This window comes from Rhagoletis zephyria, unplaced genomic scaffold (assembly GCF_001687245.7).
Source record: "Rhagoletis zephyria isolate East Lansing unplaced genomic scaffold, Rhagoletis_zephyria_1.1 Rzeph_scaffold_00188, whole genome shotgun sequence".
Taxonomy (NCBI): Eukaryota; Metazoa; Arthropoda; class Insecta; order Diptera; family Tephritidae; genus Rhagoletis; species Rhagoletis zephyria.
In genome coordinates this window covers 343,163-365,594 of record NW_016157272.1, presented here as the reverse complement: position 1 = coordinate 365,594, position 22,432 = coordinate 343,163, and the positions used below count along the sequence as shown (strand labels likewise).

General features: G+C 33.5%; 2 protein-coding genes across 2 annotated transcripts in view; one reads left to right on the top strand and one right to left on the bottom strand.

Annotated features, from left to right (window-relative positions):
• The window catches only part of cmpy (crimpy), a 51,090-nt gene extending 32,983 nt beyond the window's left edge, over positions 1 to 18,107 (bottom strand). Inside the window, exon 1 of the mRNA XM_017609101.1 lies at positions 17,403 to 18,107. The gene's annotated coding sequence lies outside the window, so the exon portion shown is untranslated. The remainder of the gene's footprint in view (positions 1 to 17,402) is intronic.
• Positions 2,004 to 2,736, top strand: LOC108357995 (peritrophin-1-like). Its single transcript, XM_017609102.1, has 2 exons — positions 2,004 to 2,315; positions 2,484 to 2,736. The coding sequence occupies exons 1-2, from the start codon at positions 2,082 to 2,084 to the stop codon at positions 2,532 to 2,534; spliced, it is 285 nt and encodes a 94-aa protein (XP_017464591.1). The 5' UTR covers positions 2,004 to 2,081; the 3' UTR covers positions 2,535 to 2,736.
• Positions 18,108 to 22,432: the final 4,325 nt, after the last annotated feature.

Below are 22,432 nucleotides of genomic sequence, written 5' to 3'. Positions count from 1 at the left end.
ACTTGAGCGTTCTCGACGAGGCTAAATATCTGGGTATATCCTTTAATAAGAGGTCGAGTTTTAACAACCACTTAGATAAACCCTCTAGCACAGCCGCCTTTCCTGGATTTGTGCTCAAAGTCATAAAAAAATCTTATTTAAATAAACTTCAACCGTTTAAATATACTTCAAAGTTTGGCTTTATTTTTGGTTACAATAAATAAACAAGTTAGCAAAAAATTTCTAATTTGGCTTTTTAGGGACCTAGTTAAGCAACAGTTCAAAGTTTTAGGGAGTTTGAACAGTTCCAAAATGGATCGTGGAGTTGGAGCAGTCGTTTACTTTGAATAGAAGGGATTAAGAAGATCAATTCATCTGCTCAATTTCGCAAGTGCGGTTTAAGTCAAGGCGGGTGCACGACAAGGTCGAAATGAATCAAGGAGTATAGGAAGCACTCTTTAAACTGAGTATTTGGTCAGCTTTAGGTATATAAATAAGGATATCTTTCCCCACAACCTTCTTAAATCGTATTCAAAGTGGGTCACGGCGGCAGGCTGCCGTACATCCAAACTCATGTGGCCCGTGTACAACCCAGATCGGACGGTGCAAGGTTAGTTGCGATTCCTACCGGGCGTTGGCGGTTGGTTCCCAAGCGAGAAGGCTGGGCATCGCCTGCAACGACTTCTTTAGAACATTCAGAGAAAAAAAAACGAGTGGAAAATATTACAGCACCTTCTTTGCAGCTCTAAAGAGAAGCAGAAATATCCAAATAGGAGCATATGGGCAATTACATATATACTCGTTATGTAAACAGAAATATGTTTGCCAAAACTTGTCCTGTATTTATGCTCTGATTTGTAGCGATGATGTGAAAAGAAAAAGTGGTTGCCACTCGGCAGGCAATGGCAAACGCCCGAGTGTATTTCTGCCATGAAGAAGCTTCTCATAAAGATAAATTAGCCCTTTGGAGGCGGTATGCAACTGTAGATGCCTTTGTAAGACAACATCAAGGCACACGCCACAAATCGCAGGAGAAGCTTGGCCAAACACTCTCATATGTACATATAGGCCCAATTTATTATTATTAATAACACAAAAACGTTTTTAAATTGATAGAAAATATATAATTTGCTCCCACCCTGCGGATGCCCTAAAGCCCATTTGGTCGCTATTTATACATTGTAAAATTTTTCGACTTTAAGACTTACGCTGCTTACAACGTCTTATGAATCCCCTATACATATATGTTAGTTCGGACTATAAGCTATCTGTGTTGAAATACATCTAACCGTTATAGCATGAAAGACCAAAAAAATACCCAAATACTCATTCAAAAACTTTCATATTTATAATATAATTTAGTAGGATTTATGAGCAAAAATATGATTTACATATCCTCATTAAATTTGATAACAGAATTTTTTAATTTTAAAACACTCTGAAAATTACTAATAAAAAAATAAGCGCCAATAAATTCAATATTTACAAATAAATATTTGCTGAACAAAAATTGCAAAACTGTGTTGAATTCAAGTTGAAAAAGAAATAAGCAAAACAGAAACACAATCGATAAGAGCTAGCAGAAGACTTCAGCGAGATGTTAGGCTGAGATATGAAGAAGACTGGAGGCAAGTAAGTGTTTTATCACAAAATGTGTGAAATTAGTATCAAGTATTGCAAATTAATAAAAAAAAAAACGTCAACATCTAACAACAACTTTAAAAATAAAATGTGTGAATGCAAACTGCATTAAAAAAAAAGACGAAAACGTAGTTAATGGAAGTACAAAAAATGTACACAAATGATAAGAAAACAGTTTGCGGCGCTGTATTTATTTGTATGTATTCAAGTGTACATATGTAGAGAAGCATACTTTTTATATTTTTGCCACCAATAACATTTTTATAAAATTTGAAATGTTTTACGTTTTAAATACGAAGACTATACTAGATACTCATTGGTATAAAAGCTCGCCAACTCAGTTCACATGGCGCATTCCAAATAAAATATTTTACTAGCAACAACGCTATCTCCTATTTTATAGATAGTTGTTGGTTTTTACATAAGCTTTATACACAGATGAAAGTAAAATCGTCGGCAAAATGAAATTTCACGTATTTCTCTTTGTGCTCGCTGCGCTAGTTGCAGGTGCCAGCATCAATGCCGCCAACATAGCTGTAGAGGAGGGTATCGTATGTCCCCGAAACCAGTCCGACACTTCTTTTGTAGTGCAAATACCATCGCCTAGCAACTGTGGCATATTCTATAAGTGCGATCGCGGACAACCAAGAGTGAATAAATGCCCGGAGGGCTTGCATTACAGCAAACGTTTAATGGTGAGTAGAGAACGGGCGGATGTTGAATGTTGCTTTTGTATGAATTTGTAGGCATATGTAGGTTAGCCACTTTAAAAGTGGTAAATTAGTTACATACAAAAAAATCTTTTAAAGCGTAATTAAAACTCAACATGAAGTTTAAATTTGTTTGATTTTTTTCTTTTTCAGGCCTGTGATTTCCCATCTCGAGCCAAGTGCTCCTTACAGCTGGCAGAATAACAAGTCGAGCATTGAAAATCATTGAAAAATAAAATTAAATACAATATTAGTTTAATTGTAAATAATACTGTAAAAGTAAAACTAAATATTTAGTTGTACTTAAGTAGCAAAAAAATTTTATAATTAACACCAAAAATAAATATTTTCTAACCCATTTTTCGCTACTATTTCACAAATAAATTACTCTAATCACTTAATTAAATTTGCGCACAGTGGTTCGGCCGTGGAAAAAATTAATTTTTTGCATATCTAATTTTCTTATAAAGAAATATATTGATATGAACAACTCATTACTACCTTGCATGAATTTGAAATTTTTTTTACAAAATAATGGCATCAGAAGTCAGACAAATTTTATTCAACTAAAACTGCTTGGAATTTTTGCTAACTTAAGCTATGTATTTTCCTTATAACTTTTATCTAAATACAGAAAAAATCAGTGCAATCGACCAAATATTAAAAAAAATTTAAGCCAGCAAAAATGATACTTCATATATGCTGCCTTTGCTACTTTCAATGGACAAAAAGTTTGTGTGCTACAGCGTGCTACATCGTCCAACTGTAATAAAATGAAAGTTTGGAATATTTTCTATCGGTTCCTGAAAAAAATGTTTGCTCATATTTGCCCCTCTCGAAGTAAACTTGATTTAAATGATGATGAAAAGTCACTTCAAATTTTAATAAAAGTGACAAAATGTTGCATGCTTTTACTTTTTGGGGGGCTCGATCGTATTAAGCTGGCATTTCAGGGTACTATTTTATATGTATANGGGGGGGGGGGGGGGGCTCGAGCAAAGGCACCCGCAAACAAAATGGAAGGACCAAATGCAGGAGAGAGGCGGTTGGCGAAGTTTTTTGATCCATTACTTAACCAATAAAATCTCCACTTACTCAACTCCAAAAACATTTCAATTAAGTTAATTAAAATTGGCATTCACCTTTGCATCATCACCCATTCACTTCTACTTTATCAATCTCCACTCTCAACAAATTTCGCTTTAATTTCAACTTTGATGTACTTTTGAGGTGTTAAGCGCAAGCAAATCAGAAAGTTGCAAAATGTTTTGTTATTTGACAAATGCACATTTTCGCACGATGCCGCCTACAGCTCAAATAGTCATTACTGCAGTTTATTATGTGGTAGTCAGTTCAGTTTCTCATTTATTTACAAGCACCTTAAATTTATCACCTGCCCATTTTGACCCTTGACGGAAAATAGATTTTCCGCTCAGTTTTAATTCACGTCTGCCTTCGTCAATTTGAACCCACATAGTCTTACACACTCAAATCCTTCTCTCTCATCCACTCATCCGCGCACAAGTTTTCCTTTGTCTACACAATTTTTGCTTTTAGTTTCCAGTTTCCAGTTTCCTTTTTCTTAACGGTCTTATCGCTTTGCATAATTAAAAGATTTTACCTTTATCAGAATTGTTTCAAACAAACTATTGGAAGCTAACTATTTGTATAAGTTTAACGTTTCGAGATTCGTTGCTAAATTGTTGAGTATTGAGCTTAAAGTTCAAACTTTTAAAACTCAATAAAAGCTTTTATGCAGTTATAAAAGCGGAACGGTTGAAATGACGTGCAAGGGTTGCATTGATTAAGTACGAGTATAAGAAAGGCATGAGTTGTTTAAGTGTGTATGTGTGCTGACAGTCATACTTGGTAGTCCAACTTGTTAATCGATAACAGATTAAGTGCTGATGATTTTAATCAAGAGAGTGAGTAGATAGTTTAAAACTTTTTGATCCAATTTGTTCCAACAGCTTGTTAAAGTGGGAAAGTAGTACTACATACAAGCGTCAGGGATGTTAATTTTGGCTAAGCATGAAAAAAAACATACAATTTGGAATGTTTAATTAATTTCTTAGAAACTACACCGCCCGAACAAAGTATTTTCACAGCAAATTTTTCATAATATATGCAACCATTTTTATTCTAATATTTTTTTGCCAATTTCGTATAAAAATATGGTATATAATTCCTAAGCTTTGTGCGATACTCGCGAAAATTCAGCAAATTTTCATCAAAATTTTCAACTTTTTAATCAGATTTTTGAGAACTTTTTTGAGTATGCAGTTTTGCAGCCCATTAAGGTCTAGTGAAAAAATGCAAGTTCGGAGTTAGTAAAAAATCGCGTTGATTTTTGAGAACTTTTTTTGTTGAAGGTGTTTTGCATTTTTTTCATATAAAGTATTTTCGAAAAAAATTTCTTGTATGGAAGAGACTGCGTGGAAAAAAATACTAAAAATCAACAATAATTCCTTACTACTTAAATCTTGCACATTATTATAAAAAAATTGATTGGGCTACAAATCTGCATACTCAAAAAAATTCTAAAAAATTTTCTTAAAAAGTTTAAAATTTTCATGAAAATTTGCTGAATTCTCGCGAGGTTTGCACAAAGTTTAGGAATTATATTTTTATGTTTTTTGTTGTTGAATAAACCATATTTTTATACGAAATTGGCAAAAAAATATTAGAATAAAAATTGTTGCATATCTTATGAAAAATTTGCTGTGCCCATACTTTGTTCGGGCGGTGTATTAGGCTTATCGAAAAGTGATATATACACGGTTTATAGAGAATTTTGTTGTCTTTCTTTTGCCTTATTCGGCATAAGGCTGTTTCATTGATTCGTAAGATATAAGTGATTAAGTGGAAACATTTTTTTTTACGAGCGAGGAGCGCTACTCTGCTGTCAGAGTGTATGTAGATGTTTTTGTTGGTCGCCCCACTTTCTACATAGATACTGCACGGCCATGGTTCAAAGACCTACATCTCGGTCTGAATGACAGAGTTCATTTGCCTCATGCTGATAAAAAGGGGATTGTATGCCATAGAGTTCTGCTCTGACGCCGTGGTCAGTCTTGACCACTAAATATTTATTGCTTCCCACCGCGATTTTTGGTCGTTCGTTGTCCCAGTTGGTACCATTGGGGAAGAATTCCTAAAAATTGACTGAAGCAAAATCTCGATAGGCTCAGATTTATATTACTCATGCAGGATATATCGACTGCTGAGTGGAAGATCGGCCTATTTCGGTAGCCAGTTCCGAAAACGCGCTATCTCAGAAAACTTTTCAAGAACGCCCTATTACAGAATTTGGTTGAAGAAGACCCCATTTCAAAATTCGTTTCAAAAATGCCCTATCTCATCACATTTTCAATACCTTTTGGAGGTAGATGGGACGTTTTTTACTCAAATTCTGAGATAGGGTGTTTTTCAATAAAATTCTGAAATGGGGCGTTCTTGAAAAGTTTTTTTTGAGGTAGCAATGGCTCTAGTAATTTTTTCTCACTTTTTTCCGAGATAAATTTACTATGTAAGTATTTTTGGGTTTTACTTTAAATCATTTTTGCTGCCCCATTTGGCGACTGAAATACATACTGTATACTGATTTTTCACAGATAAAGTAAAAAAAAAATAACAGCCGGCTTAGCATCAGGAATGAAACGGTCATTCTTGACACCAAATCTCGGCAGTAACTTCCAAGCAGAGGTTGTTAATTGCAATAGAGCAGTAAACATTTATATAGTAAAGCAGTCATACATAAAATCTATAGAGGCACATATGACTTAGGCATAAATACAGATTTCTGTTGGTAACGCAACTGAACACAGTTTGCTAGCTAATAAAGTTTGCAAAAGACTTTTGGGCGTAGTGGTAGCTGTGCGAAGTGGTAAATATTGTGAAAAAAGAAAAATATTGAAATACATTGCCTGTAATTGTAAAGTGCTGGAAAATGGACGGCAGAACTACCTTGAAGAGGCAAGTATTGCAACTAAAAATGGTTGACACAATGCCCTCACCGGCGTCATCCCGGGTCACTGTGCCATTGCACCAATGATCCAACGATGGGGAATACTAAAACGTAATAGCTGCAGAAGCTGCTGCGATGAAAATGAGGAAGAATCAACTGACCCATTATGAGTCGCTGTCGGGGCCTACAGTCGCAGCATCTCAAGCAAGGGACCGAACATAATAGTTATTGATAAAAATTGTCATGGAAAAATGCACTATGAAGGAAAAGTTCTACAACTAAGTGATACCTACCAATCGATTTCTTTTTTCATCGAGACTCAAATTTGAAAATATATTTTTGTATTCGCAATATTTTTGCAAATTAAAAAAAAATAACAATTATTTTTGGTTATTATATTGTATGTTTTAGATAACAGTTATAGGAGACTTTTATTTATATTATATATATAGTATATATATTTATGAATAGTAATTAATTTAACCGGAAAATGTGCTTACAGTTAGTGTCATTTAAGTGACTCTCCATCTCGCCAATTACCAATTTTATGTCCTCTTAAACACTTATTAGCGGAATTATACTATTGCCACCCCCCGACGTCTTTACTTTTAAGAATAAGTACTTCCATACAAATATCTCCATATTTTTCTCCAAATTCGAGTGAATTTTATTAACAAAAAATTCGATATTGATAATCTATTTATCATATAAGTATGTCCATACAAAACTACACAAGCGTGTACAATAAATAAACATTCAATAGAATTATGAATAACTAGAGCACGCGTATGCATAAATTGATATATTTTTTTAGTTCATGTACTCAAATTTATGTACACAATAATAATGTTTACAAGCTACTTAAAATATTCACTTGACTTCGCTTAAGGGTGACCAGATGAATCGAAGGAAAAATCAGCACACTTGCAAGAGAGAAGCGCTCTATTCAGTTATAAGAGCTTGAATGCCGCAAGCTGCAACTCCCGAAAAATATGCTTTGGAGCTTCAGCTTTAACATCTATATGTCACTACGTTGATACATATATGAACATCTAGAGATAACAAGTTTATAAAAGGTCAGTTTTGAAAAAATCAGGACATTAGGCGAGAAAAGACGAATCAGTCAGAGCACTTTAATTCGACCCTGAAATCTGGAAGTGTACTGATAAATCAGGGCGTCTGGTCACCTTATTTCAGTTTAACCTTCTTACATTACGGTATCATCAATCGCATGTTGACAACACATTTTTGCTTTCGTCCCGCCCACATTCTATTACAACGCCCTCATTCGTTTGAATGACAGCAAAACTGTAAGTAATAATTTCAGTTTTCATCGTTCTTTTATACTTATTTTTATTTATATTACTTTCTGTTGTTAATATTTTTTGTTCATATATGGAAACACACGAAAGTGACGCACAAATATATTCAATGTACTTTCACTTATTTCTATTCTACATTCTTATCACTCGATTTTGTTAATCGCTTTTATTGGTGGTTGTAGCTAATTAGCACTTATGTGCCCAAATAAAACAAATCCTATATTTATATGTCAATATGTCAACATGTCAAATTAATATTTAGTTAAACAGAAAATATGCGCTGAAAGTGCAGGAGTGTGGGTGATAGTACGCCCAGCTGATTAATATTGTGCGTGAGGCAGGGCGTATGAGTGATTTGAAGGTAGCTGATTTTTGTTCCATTTCTGTTAATTTAAATTATCTGAAGTTTTCTTTAAGCAAAATTGTCTATTCATAGTTCTTATCTTATGAATAAGAATAAATCAGTATTTAATTAGTTTACAGGGATGCTGTTTTCAAATTACAAAGTCAAAAAAATTTACAAAAATACTACTCAATGCGCATGAACAAACGCTAAATGCTATGAAAGAGTATGTCGCGCTTATCAACTTTTCCGAAGACAGTACAAGCCCAGATGAATTACAATTTATTAGCTCTCAACGATATGATTAATTCCAAAAATTATTAAAAAAAAATCACTACTATGTACATTGTACATACAATAACAATATGGGTACCAATTCAAAGAGCGAAAACTAAAAAAAAAAAATTTTGGTTCACAAGGACGAAAGGGTATGTAATAAAAATTCCCTTTTAATAAATTTTACATTTTAAGCTAACAAGGTCTGAAGGACGAAACTCGAGGATGTCACACATATATATTTTTTTTTTCAAAAATAAATATTGCAAAATTCCAAGGATATGCAAGGACAAAATATTAAAAGAACGTTTTCCATACCCATTCGTCCCTATGCACAAAATGGTGTAATATTTTTTAATTCTACAGAATTTTCTCTTTTATTTGAAATCCATATTCTTGTTCTACATTGTACTGAATTTTTTAAATAATTTTTTAAATTAGTCATATTTTCGAAATTTCAAATTCCTTTAAAAAAAAAATCGTTTCGAAAGTGAAAACTGCTGTACTACATTTGGCCCCTATTCTCGCGAATATATTGATTTTTTTAAGTACAAAATATACCATCGCACGGTGCAATATTTATATAGCATTTGTCGGTGTTGGATAGTGTTATTAAGATAAAATGAAAATTACTTTTTTTTCGAAAGGCAGTTGTTTTTTTAAATAACACCATTTTCATTCACTCTTCCGTGCTTTGCGTCTTCTCTTAAGGCAGCCAGGAAACTTTGACATAAATTATTCTCCATCTTAGACTGCTCTCTATTTACTAAAAAGAAAACTTTGTTCATGCCACAACTGCCATCAGCGACCATCAAAATCGAATTTATGCCAACGATCGGCCATACTTCTAAGCAGTTTTTCATCATCATTCTTTCAAAGCGTGCTTTTTTCTTTCGTTTTATTTTGTTTTGTCTGCTTTACTTGCACATGAGTAATGATTTAACAATTTTTTTGCGCAACCAAAGTGCAAAAAGGTTTCCATTACAACCAACAAACAAGCATTCTGTGCCAATTTATAGGCACATCGGCACCAGAGGGACAAAAGTGTTAAAAGAAAATAAGAAAATAAATGTACACAGAATAGTTGAGTATCAAAAACCGCTAAGCGAAAAATGAAACGCACACAAACCTATTCAAAGTCTACTTTATTGCTTATCTGCTTTTAATAGAATTGTGCCCTAAGTGTCAACTGGGGAGGCTTGGAATCATTTTTCAAATGCAGTAAATGGCTATGAAGAAATGTCTCCTGACAAAAAGGGTCGTCGTATTGAATTTTTTGCTGGTATCTTTGGTATTTTTTTCCTTTATTTATTTTGTGTGTGTGTGAAACTTACGCAATGTTATTTCTCGCAAAACAAAGCCAATTATACTTCGAACACCGGTAGTGTGCATCATTTTTTATGGCATCACTTGATGTATTTGTGGTGCTGATAGACCGCCTGATGAAATGTTTTTTTTTTTTTTTTTTTTTTAAGGGCACATGACAACATAGGCAGAACGACTGATGTATTTGAAGACTTTTGAGAGAACATGACAATGTTATGTTGAAATGAAAAGCGTAAAAAGCGATGCTATGAGAATGAGTAAAAATGGGCAGACAGAGATGAGGCTATAATTTAATAAAAGTTGTTACATCAGCTTACCCAGCGTGCGACATTTGAAAATCCTCAAATGAATTTCTGCAAATGGCAACCAGTGTCAACTCAATTGAAATCGGAGAAAAAAACTAAAACCAATTTTTACTTTTCTTTTTACATTTTTACTTTGTTGTTGCTGAATTTAGTCAAATGGCATCAGTCTTTTGCATGCCACCGGTGAATTTTTTTTGAGGTGTTGAATAGTTATGGCTGAGTAGGTGAATAGAAACAGTCCGAAAAAAGTTTTTAATTGGATAAGTAAAATACTAGAATACGCGTTAAAAAAATAAATAAAATAAAAATAAAAATAAAAAAATCCGTTACTGGCTAAGAAAGTGGCAGGTGAATAAGTAAAGTTAGAATTTTTATGCCCTCCCCCCTACTACTACTGCTATTTTTTATCTAGAAATAAAAATAATATTTAGAGGTCGCTCAAAGCGTTCAAAGTTTGCCATGTATTTTATATGGGCGAAAAACAACTATTCGTAGAAATGGTATAGAATTATCGCAAATCAATACTTTTGGATCAGAAAACTCTGTTTCTTCCGAAGATACCCAATAATAATACCCAATTATTTACTAACCACTTTTTCATAGTAATTATATTTTATAGATCCGCCAAAACCCCCAGAAATGCAATGGGGGGAAAAAAAAACTTTAGGAGCAAAAAATTATTAAATAAACAACTGGGTATTCCTAGTGAAAGTCTCCTAAAGAGAAGCAAAGCTCTCCGGTCGAAAAATATTGATTTTCAAGAATTTTATACCATTTCTTCGAAAGTAATTTTTTCCCCATATTAAATACATGGAAAACTTTGAGCGCTTTGAGCGGCCGCTAAATATTTTTTGATTTCGAAATAAGAAAATCGGGGTATATTTTTTCGATATAGAACAATCCTAGGGGGTGAGAGCATTAAAATTCCGACTTTACTTATTTTAGACCATCCTAATGTACGTATATATATGCATATGTATAAGCATTACTTTTGATATTTTTTTTTTTAATATTATTTCTTATTAATATCTCGGAATCGCGAGCACTCCGACTAAACTCCTCATACAAATACTTGACAAGGACTTATCAGCAACTGTCGTAGCATATGATTTTTTTGGCAATTAAAAATCACAGAAAGGCTCCTTAGCTTATTTAATGCCAGAGAGATATTATTTATTTGAACATTTTTTCCACCTTTATTCTTTTGTCCGCGCTCCCAAAGATTTCTTATCTTCGAAATATATTAATTTAATGCGAGTTTCTTTGATGTTTTGTTTAATAGAGAGGATGTAATTAAAGAAACTCAAATTTCTGTATGAGCGCCAATGAGCTTTTAATGCTTTTCACCAACAACCTTGAAATCTTCATCAAGCAGAATGTTGCTTTGATTTCTGCCGGGGTGTAAAAGTAGCATACTTGTTGCCGGGCATAAAGAAAGTTAATAAGTATGAATATGTTAACGTATGAAAGTATTTATGTTCGTATGTATTTATATACCAGAATGCCCTCACCCCTTCAAAATATTTTTCACACCAAAATTTTCTCAAACCTCTTTCTTGTGATTCTTTTTCAATAAAGTTTTTCCCTGAATTGAAGCACAACTTTAATTTCTAAACAGGTGGCAACTCTCCTACATTTAATTAAGAAATAAACATTTTATAACCACTTCGATTGATACCTATATTTTAATAATTCATTCAAATTGTTAAATAGTTTTAATTTCAGCTTTTTAAACAGGTGGCAACCTTCTTTAATCTTTTTTATCTGACACCCATATTTTTATATCTTTTTGTAGAATGTATGTACATTGTACATATGCATGTCGTCGTTTAAAGCACAAAACCGCGTATCGTCATTCTGCAAAACCGCGTAACTGACATTGGCTGCCAAAAATTGGATTTGCTCACACAAGCTCTTGGCTCAGTCCTTATCCATTCGTCCTGAAATATGCTAATCAGAAGTGCGATTTATTTATAAAAAATAGAACCATTTTGAGATATGGGTGTTTTTACACTCTAGAAAATGATTTCTAAAACTTCACATACGCGGTTCTGCATTTTGCTGATACGCGGTTTTGCATTTTGTTGATACGCGGTTTTGCACTTTAAACGACGATATGTACTTGAATTTCCTAATTCCCATATTCCAAGCTGACTTTGACTTTTTAACAGGTGGCAACCCTGATATGTTTAGCTTAAAAATAAATATTAAGATTAATACCCATATGGTAATAACTCATTTAACATATAAAATAATTTTATTTAAATTAAGTTTTCAAAAAGGTGGTAACCCTCTTCAAACACCACAAAAAATTCTACATGTTCGAAGTAAAGATCTTTAAAAACAAAAACTCTGAAGTTAGACATTTCAACTTGTGTATAACTTAGTTAAAATCCAACTTTTCAAAAAGGTGTCAATAATTTTCAAAGTATTTTCAAACTACAACCTTATTAAACTTCTATAAACTGACACCCACACTGTGATTCATATTACAATTATCTGATTCCAATAATTCAAGTAAAATTTTTTTTTTTCAAAGAAGGTGACAACCCTACAACGTGGAGCCTAGAAATACGGGCTTATTATTTCGATTTAAACCCATATTGTTATAATTAATTTAAATCAATTGAATTTAGTGTTTTAACAGGTGGCAGCCCTGGAACAACAACTCATTTATATTCTAAATGTTGAAACTAACGGCTTAAAGGACTTTCCGTTTGATACCGATACTTAAACACTTCAAATAGTATGAGAATTATTAATTTAAATTAGACTTTTCAAACAGGTGGCAAAATATTTAAAAAAAAAAACCTTTTTAACCTAATACAAACTTCAAGTAAATAGTTCCCTTAATTCAAGATGCTTTTCATTTTTTTAATTGGATGCCAGCCCGCCTCCATGATTATGGAAATGATTTAATATATCTTCGTACAAAGATTCAGTACCTTACCATAAATACGAGCTAAAATATCTCATTTATACGTGTATTGTAATAAAAGCTTAAAATGCGTGTTTTCAAGCATGACATAACCGTTACCACTTCTAGCATGAAGCGTTTACAAATTAATTGAAAAATTGAGGAATTTAATCTTTTATGCTAATAATTTTGCACATTGCATACCACAAACATAATTTCAAAAGCCTTACAGACTCACTCCAGCTTGTGCAATAACTCTTTCAGACTCGCTTATCGATTTTCCCAAAATTATGATGTATACATGTACATATGTACTACGACTCTGCTGATGTAATTAAAGCTGAGTAGCTGACGCGTGAAAATTTTTTTATAGCTTGCTAAGAATTTTAATAATCTGTTTTGAAGGTTGTCATGCTCATGTGCACTTGAACCTCAAGAGACTTTCCATGCGATCGGTTGGCAGTTAATGTGTAAACTTCTGAAAAAGCAGATAATGTCATCACTTTTTCTGCACTGTAATTTTTATTTCCGCAAAAATTTTCTCTTTGAACATTTATGAGTACACATTGAGATAAAATAAAACTGTAAATCTAAAAAATTAAATATATAATATAAGCGTTTCATATTACCTCCACCTTCGTTTGACAGAAGAACAGTTAAGTATTTCTTTATATTTGCTAACTTTTTCATTGCATTTAATAAAGATTTTTATGCTCGATTTCACAAATCAATTTTAAATTTTTTAGGCTGTTTGAATTTAAAATAACACAATTTTTCCGGAAATTGTGCTATTTTAAATTTTAACAGTTTGATAAATTTTAAAACTGATTGGTGAAACCCAGCATTTGAGAAGCGTTTTTAAATAATTAATTTTGACTTAAAAAAAAACACAAAAAAGCAATTTAGAAATATAAAAACACCCACAAACGTTGAAGTAGTTGTTTAAATTGGTACACATCTATGTACCCTTGTGCTCAGCTGATTAAATGAAATGAAATTTTGACCAGTTGTGGCTATTTTATATTAACTATTGAACGGTTATATATTTTTTTATAAAGTTTTAGCAAATTACATAACCAGCACTACATAAATCCCCATTTCAAACTTCTTACAAAATTTATAAAAATTAAACAAACTTTAACGATTACACCCAACAATTTCACTTTTTTAATTAAACATTTTTAGAAAAATTTTAGGTATGCAGTTTTGTAGCTCATTAAGTTTAAGGCGCTAGAAAATCGGATTGGTTTTTAATACTTATTTGAGCATTTCCTCCCATATAAAGTATGCTCGGTAATTATTCATATATGTATGTGAGAGAAAAAAGCCTAAATAGCACCGTCAGCAAAAAAAAAAAACGTTAAAAATAAATGCAATTCTCTAGCGCTTTAAAATTTGCACTTTAACCTATTAAAATATAATGCACTATAAAACTGCAAACCTGAAATTTTCCAAAAAAATTTAATACAAAGTGTAAAGTTTTTGGGTGTAATTGTACAATTTTGTAGAATTTTAAGAATCTTTGTAAGAAGTTTAAAATGTGGATTTATGTGGTGCTTTTTATATAATGTGCTAGACTTTTATAAAAAAGTATAAACATTAATTAAACAAAAGAAAATAAACAAAACTGTTGCAAATGTCGCTTAACTTAAACAGCTGACCACAAGTGTATGAATGTATGTATGTGACTGGTAGCGTTAATTGTTTATTTCTTTAGACACATATATGATTATTTTTACCCAAAATAAAATTATAAACGTATGGCTTTGTACACAAACAAGTAATTTTTAAGTATAAAACAAAACCGATTTCAATTCCCATATAAAATGTTAAGAGTACTGTTAAATTCTTCATGATCCAATGATCGGATTTAAACCAAATATGTGGGACCACCTCTGAGATGCCGCCTTTCCTTTAAAAACTATTTATAGAAAACGCTCTATCTCAAAAAACTTTTCAAGAACGCCCTATTTCAGAATTCGTTTCAAAAACGCCCTATCTCAGCTGCCGATTCAAAAACGCCCTATATCAGCATATTTTCAATACATTTTGAAGTGAGATAGCGCGTTTTTGAACCGAATTTTGAGATAGGGTGTTTTTCAATTAAATTCTGAAATAGGGCGTTCTTGAAAAGTTTTTTTAGATAGAGCGTTTTCGAACTGGCTGCCGAGATAGGTCGATCTTCCACTCAGCCATCGATATGAGGCATTCTTTTTTAAGTTTAATATTTTAAAAATAGTTCTTGAAAAACCCGCATTTTACGCATAGTTTCTATAGAGAATTAAACAAGAATTATGATGGCATGATTTTAAATCTCTAATTTACTGTCTTAACTATAAAAATAAACTTTAAAAAGTATAACTGAATAAAGCTAAGATAGGATTAGAAAAATCATAAGCATCTTATAAAAAAAAATATTAAGTCCGTTTCCTTAATTTTAAAATGACGTTAAGATGAAGTCTGTACGATGGGCAGAACCCGATAAATAATGATTTGAAGAAGTAAATGATTAGTTAGAATAACGGCAATACTCGAATACTTGTTATCTTACTTCATGTACGGAAGCTATAAAAAAAATTTAAGCGAATTGATGACATGACTTCATTTCTTTACGAAATTCGTTCGACTTTAAAAATAATGCCTCAAATGCAAAAAAAAAGTAATTCTGGAGATATACGCATATTCCTTCATAAGTTACCTCATACTATTCCTTAAATCAAATTTATTTTATATGTGTTCCTTAAACTTTTATGTATTATTAGTTTCCAGCACAGAAAATATATTTCATACATATTACTGTTGCTTGTACTTTTGCCGTTGCGGTAAATTTTCACGAAAAAAAAAAGTACGACCATTTGTTTCTTGAGTGTGGCAAACAAACTCGATGGATGCATATTTCTTAACTGTTTTCAAATCAATGTTTTATTTTTCTAGATAGCTGGATACTATAATATATATTTTCTTTCTTAAACTACAGCTCTTATAATACATATTTTGCTTTCCCGCCTCATCATTTGGCTTTCAAAAATTTATTATTTCGAAGTTCTCCGCATGAGACATTTCTCTCAACGTCACGTTTTGATTTTTTGGAATGACATGATTACTTGTGTGTTTCTTTGGTGACAAATAAGCATAATCTTGGGCATGCAAACAGCAGCAGCCCATATTTTTTATGCAGAAATCGTGCATATCTATCAAAATGTTGCTGATTGTGGTTGCGTGCAAATGGCGAAGCGCAGAATTGTTCAAAAAAAAAAAAACACTAAGGATGTGTGTGAAATGCGTGTAACATACAGATGTACTGAAATGTTCGATAAACATACCATGTTATTTTTGTTTTTGCATATATAATATATATAAATATAGCAAATTGACAGTGTACCGCCAGTGAAAAAATAAACTGCAAAATAAAATGACAAATCACATCCTCATAATATCACCCGTGCAGCCGACACATCAGTGTCAAGACAAATACAGCTATACATACATATTTGTATCTATAAATAGGTTGTGTGTGGATCCCACGCACTAGTGAAGTTAACAAGGTTAACTATTACTTAGCTCACCATATTATATGAGTATTTTTCTGTATAATAAACTTAATCTAAACCTCAATTTTAATTTCAATTTCAAAATTAATCTTATTCTTAATCATTAACTTAAGTTAAGTCTTAACCTTAATCTCAATCATACCTTTATTCTTAATCTTAATCCTAATCTCAATCTTAGCCCCAACGTCAATCTCAACCTCAATCGAAATCTCAAATTAATCTTAAACTAAATCTTAATCTTATAATAAATCTTGACCTTAAACTTTATCTTAATCACAATCCCTACTTCAATCTTAGTCGCAACTTAGATTTGAGTCTCAATGTTAACCTTAATCTTCATTTTAACCTTAATCTCAATCCTAATATTAGTCTTAATCCAAATCTCAATCTTAATCTTAATCTCAATTTCAATCATAACCCTAACCTCAATCGAAATCTTAAATTAATCTTTAACTAAATTTTAATCTTAATCTCAATTCTAATCTTAATCATTACCCGTTGCTGTTCACGTTTCCTGTGGACCCTGTTGATTTGCTGTGACATAAAAAAAACAATAACTTGATCAAATGTATGCCTGGTGGCTGCTGCGTTGGCTTTCAGCTCCATTGATATTCTTATTTTCCATTACCTCCGCTGCACTTCTGCCTTATGTAACTGACGGGGCTTTGACTTAATGGTCACACCTTTGTAATAATTTGTTTTATTCGTAACCATCAATGTAAGTATCCCCGGTAAGTCTAGTAAAAGGACTATATAAAAATACAAAAACAGCAACAAAGTGCCACAAAACTTGTTTGCCGTTCAATAGTTACTTCTTTGAGCTGTCAATTTCTTCCGCAGGGGAACCATTTTTTGTGTCTATGTATGCATAAAAGTAGATATGTACGAGTATATCTCGCTTACCCAATCGCTCATTGGGTACCCTTTCCCAAAATGTCATTCAACACATTTTTCTTATATGCTACCTAATTCCAATGACTAAATCCACATTTATGCGCAGTCAGCTGTTGCAAAATACTACCAACACAAATACCTGAATGTCCTACAAACTATGTATGTACTTACATTCGCATGCACAGAGTGGTCAATGCAGCAGCAAGCTGGGCTGCCGAGTACCATCAATCATTACGGGAACATATTTTGTTGTTATTTCAATTTGTACATCACTTAGTTGCATACTTTGCGGCACCGCATCGATTTTTTCATGTGTGTAGTATAGAATTTTTTTCGTAGCAAATGAGACTTAAAATGCTTTTTTCCTGTATTTATATTGTATATATTTTTTCTAATATACAAGTGTGTATTAAAAAATATCGAAATTGTATGCGAGCGCCTATATGTAGGCTATGTACATACATACATAGTCTTTTGCTTCACACATATTTTTTCGCGACATTCTGCACATAAATTTTGCATTTTTTAATGTCTTACTACATTTACCACTTAGTACGTAACCGATATGCTCTTCCACCTGCGTTTTTCTCCTCCCCATGCACTCAACACCTCACTCGGCCTCCTCAACATAGTATGCAACACTTTTTTTGGTTATCTTACATTAATATTCGTTAAGCATATTTTTTTCTTATTTCATACTCCTTCAAGCATCTTCACAAACACATTCACGGCCTGCGTGCGTAATTTCTACTACTTCTACACCGTCGTACTTCCGCTTTTGCTGCTTTTAGGCTTTGAATTCGACTTCGCATGCGGCACAAACGGAATCGAGCGCGCGCGTATTTACTTGCCACTTGCTAACCGTACGCGTCAATTTTATATGAACGACTGAATCGTTCGGCATTCGCAACCCGTTAGTTTTATGTGCCGTATGAGTGTCCAGTTGCACAGCTATGTGTGTTCCTGCAGCCTTGGTTGAGTTGATTGCAAAAATATCCCTACTTTTTTTTCGCCGCGCACGCGCCTAACAACTGTTGTTTGTACTTCGTTATTCGCTGCGAAGTTTTGTAGACTGGATTCTATTTGTAGAGTTTAGAGTCCTACAAGCCTTGCAACACTAGTGTTTGTTGTGTCACTTTTGCCGGCTGGCTATCCTGGAAGTCCTTTATTTTACAAGTTTTCCCAAATATGGTTTTCAGTCTGGTCGCTGACGTTGTTCCGCAAGCAACTTGCTAGCACTTTATTGGTAGCGTAGTGTTGTAGGATTCCTTTCTATTTGCTTTTGAATTCTGCACTTTTTGCTGCAGCGTGTTGTATCCCTGTATTCCCATACTTCTTTCGCCAGCAGACATTGGGTTTTTCTTGGTGTAGTTGTGAGACGAGCAACAGCGAAATTACGTAAACCATGGCGTTTAAATTATTCATATGTATTCAAGTGGGGCACGTCGTACAGACAAAATTTTTTGTTGTCTCGACTAATTTTACTTTCATATGTACTCCACATTAATTATTTCTTTGCGTTTCTGCAGGCATATTTTGGTGTTTGAAGAATGTTGTCTGAATAGTGTTTAGTACTCCTTTTTCATGCTAATTATTCTGATATTTTTTCTGCTGTTACTAAGGTTCTATTCCTCCAAGAAATTTACTTTCACTTTCTAGTTCTCTAACTTTACATTCTTAATTTAAGCTGCAAAGCTGTTTAACTGGCGGAAAATAATTCAGCTGATTGAAGATATACATACGTACTTAGTTAGTCGCGGAATTTATTTTTTCATTGGGGTATTCACTTAGTCTTACAAAACCCTCATACGGTTTGCAAGGCCTTTCCATAGGCAAGTTATGCACCTTTAAAGGGGTTTGTAAGTCTTAGCGAATACCTCTACGCATAGGCTTGGTAAAACTATTTAAATATGTGGTGCGGATGACGAGTTATTAGACTACATTAGAAGTCTGTGGTCTCAAATTGTTAAAGCTAAGCTCTAGATACCTCATTGGGTTGACTGTCTTAGAAAACAAATAATTTTTTTATGATTTCTTTTCAATGGCTATTTAATTAATAAATTGATTGAACCCCGCAGAGGACACTGTGGGATAGAAGATCTAGGTATCCACATTGTGAGTCTCTAAACCTGAGATACCAAGAGACCATCGGCTTTCCTTATAAATGCTAATCTTAATAAATTATACGAGGCTCGAATGCGTATAGATTTTCCATCCGTTGTTACATATGCCGCACTGGTGTGGTGGTGACTAAAATAAAAGCTACGCCGCTTAATTTGCGTGGCCACGACAGGAGTTGTGTGTACCTGTCCAACGTATGCTCTTGGTATGACTACAGGAATTTCTCCTCTGTCTATTCTGATCGAAAAGGAGGCCTGCTTTGACCAAGTTTACAGAAAAGTCTGTCAATGGGCCCATAGCCATCCGTATTCCAGGCGAACGTCTCCGCAATCGAAGTCTGTGTTCCTAGATGACAAACTTGGCCAGAATAAATGTTATGTCGGATAGGCAGGCAGAATTAAAGATCCTAGACTCCTTTAGAAAGGCACCGAGGCTTGTGGACAGGTGCAAAATTTGTTTTTCAACCGCCCAGAAGCCCACAATAGAGTGACGCTGTGACCAGTATGAACCAGTATGAATGCTGGGAGAAAAGGTTGCCATGCAATTTCGATAGCCACAAAAGCAATCACAGGCTAGCGGTGGAGAATCCGACTGCAAGGATCATACCAGACTTCAAAAGTGTACTCAATTCCGCAGACTGAGTGCATATTCTAAACGTGTTAAAAAGTTATGGGTGCCTGGCTAACATAATTAGAAGCTACCTTCACAAAAGAACCCTTGAGTATTCCGCTGACGAGGGAACAAATCAGTATGCCGTCACAGCCGGTCCTAGGCTTTACTACGGAACGTAGGGTTCAGTGTTCAAACTACCTCCCGACGACATAATTGACAGTAGTACTGGGGGGAACGGGACAGTATGATGTTAAGTGGGTAAAAGTAGGGGTTCCGATGCCTAGTAATAATTTTCCGCCTACACTTTTTTCTAAGTTTTTGGATGAGCTTGTCGTTCTATTTATGGTGAGCGGCCTGATATTTTAGCGTAAATGAAAAGTACTAAATTATGCGTGGAGGTTTGAAATTGCTTGCCGAGGGGCGACCGTTGTTAGAAAAAACTTTTTCTAATTTAGGACCAGGGATCGCACAAATATACTACATAGTGGTAGTACGAATTTCTAATCACCCCTAGCGAAAGAGGCTCTGATGGCTACTTGGATTATATATGTACATAACTGCAAAGTCGATTCTAAGAGGCGCCATAGACGGTGCGTCTGACTCGCGAGTCATTTTTGTACTTGCCATGCCGGTTTTTTTTTCAGCCATTTTTGACATCATTTCCTCATATGCTGAAGCGATTTAGGGCCAGTTTATCAATGCCAGTTTAAAATTAAATGAAGTAAACTGAGTTTATGTGGAAAAGCTGGCTAACATTCGATTGGCTAATTTAGTTTAAACTAACCGGCACTGAAAAACTGGTCCTTAGTAAGTACTTGAATGAAAGCACTTTGTGCTCACACACAACGACCTTTATCTAATGTAAAATCACTTCTTTGTTTTTCAAATTAGTGATTTAATTCTCTGATTTGTAACATTGTTTTCCATTAATCTGAAATCAGATATGGGTTTTTTTTAAATTCTGAATTTAAAAGTCTATCTTTTTCATTCTATTTGTCGAAAATATTCTCGGGGAACTACTTTTCTAGAAAAAAACAAAATATACCTGTGTATAACAAAAGAACTGTTTGAAGTTTGTTCAGCTGTCAACTTTCTGTCGAAAATACCTGTAGGTTGCGATGGAGAATCGACTGCTTTTCGTATAAGCATTTTTAAATTTGCTGCTGGCATGATGATAGGTGAATTAGCAATGTGAAAATACTTACATAAATACCCTGCAGGAAATGTATCTAACTATAAGTTAACTTCATGTTGATTAGGAAGGAACTAAAGGTTACTCTTACCTATATATTTTCTTTGAGGAAGGCTAGCTATATTTGTATGGCGATGGCCGCGAAATAGTCAAGGGGTGTTACCTCCGCATTAGAAGTCAGCTAATTTGTAACTAGCTACTCTTTGAATATCAATAAGAAAGGCAATCTTGTTTATTTTTTTTCCTTATTTATTTATTTACACGATTCAACAGTACATATTCGTTTACATATTCTGCTTTAGGTGGTCCCATATTCGAATTCAGCCAGACCTAACTTGAAAATGATAATACAAATTACGATTTTACAACTTACTTAAATTTAATTTTGTCATAGCTAATTTAAAGTTAGGTATTTATCGAAATCCCGCAAAAAGGCCAACTACAAGTTGGTTATTTTTTATCAATTGATAGTTATTTTCTGCAGGGATTCCACATATGTATGTAAACATGTAGATGCGTAATGGAGCTTAACAGTATTTACAAACGGCGGTGTACACATATACATATATACTTTTCACGGTAGATATATTCTCCATTAGTATTAACCCTTTTTCATTTCATGAAAATTCTGTCCAAGTTTGTTTTTGTCCACCAACCATTTGACCTCCTTTCCAGCTGCCCATCTTCCATTTATAATATTTCCTAGGTAACCTTTGCTATTTTCATTTAAATTCTTTTAGCAGTTTACCTTTTTTTGGTCATCATTTTCGTTTACCGTTAGCCCAGGCGCATGCATTTCAATCAAACAAGCAAACAAATAAACGACCAACAAAATATGAATGCATTGAAATACTACGAGTACCTAGAAAATAAACAGAAAATGCAACCTTTCATCGGAGAGTTCAATATTAGAGCGGCAGATTTGTACAAGTATACCCAATTTGCCAAACGACTTCTTAACGACGTCGTTTCCAACTCGTTCTGGTGAACAATTTGTTCGCCGGCGAACTCGCCGTCGGATGATAAGCACAGTTCGCCGGCGGTCCATAAATTATACAATTTAAACCATACAAATCCAATTTCAATAATACAATATTAAAAAAACACAAATCAGAAGGCATTCCTAAAAATTTCAAATTTTTTAATCTCAATTAAAAAGANCTATCTCGATAACAAAGTTATAATACCCTTGTGTACAAGTGCGCTCGGGTATAAAAATATAACCAATTTTTATAGCTCATTAAATTTTAGTGTAAAAGAGGACACATTTTATATG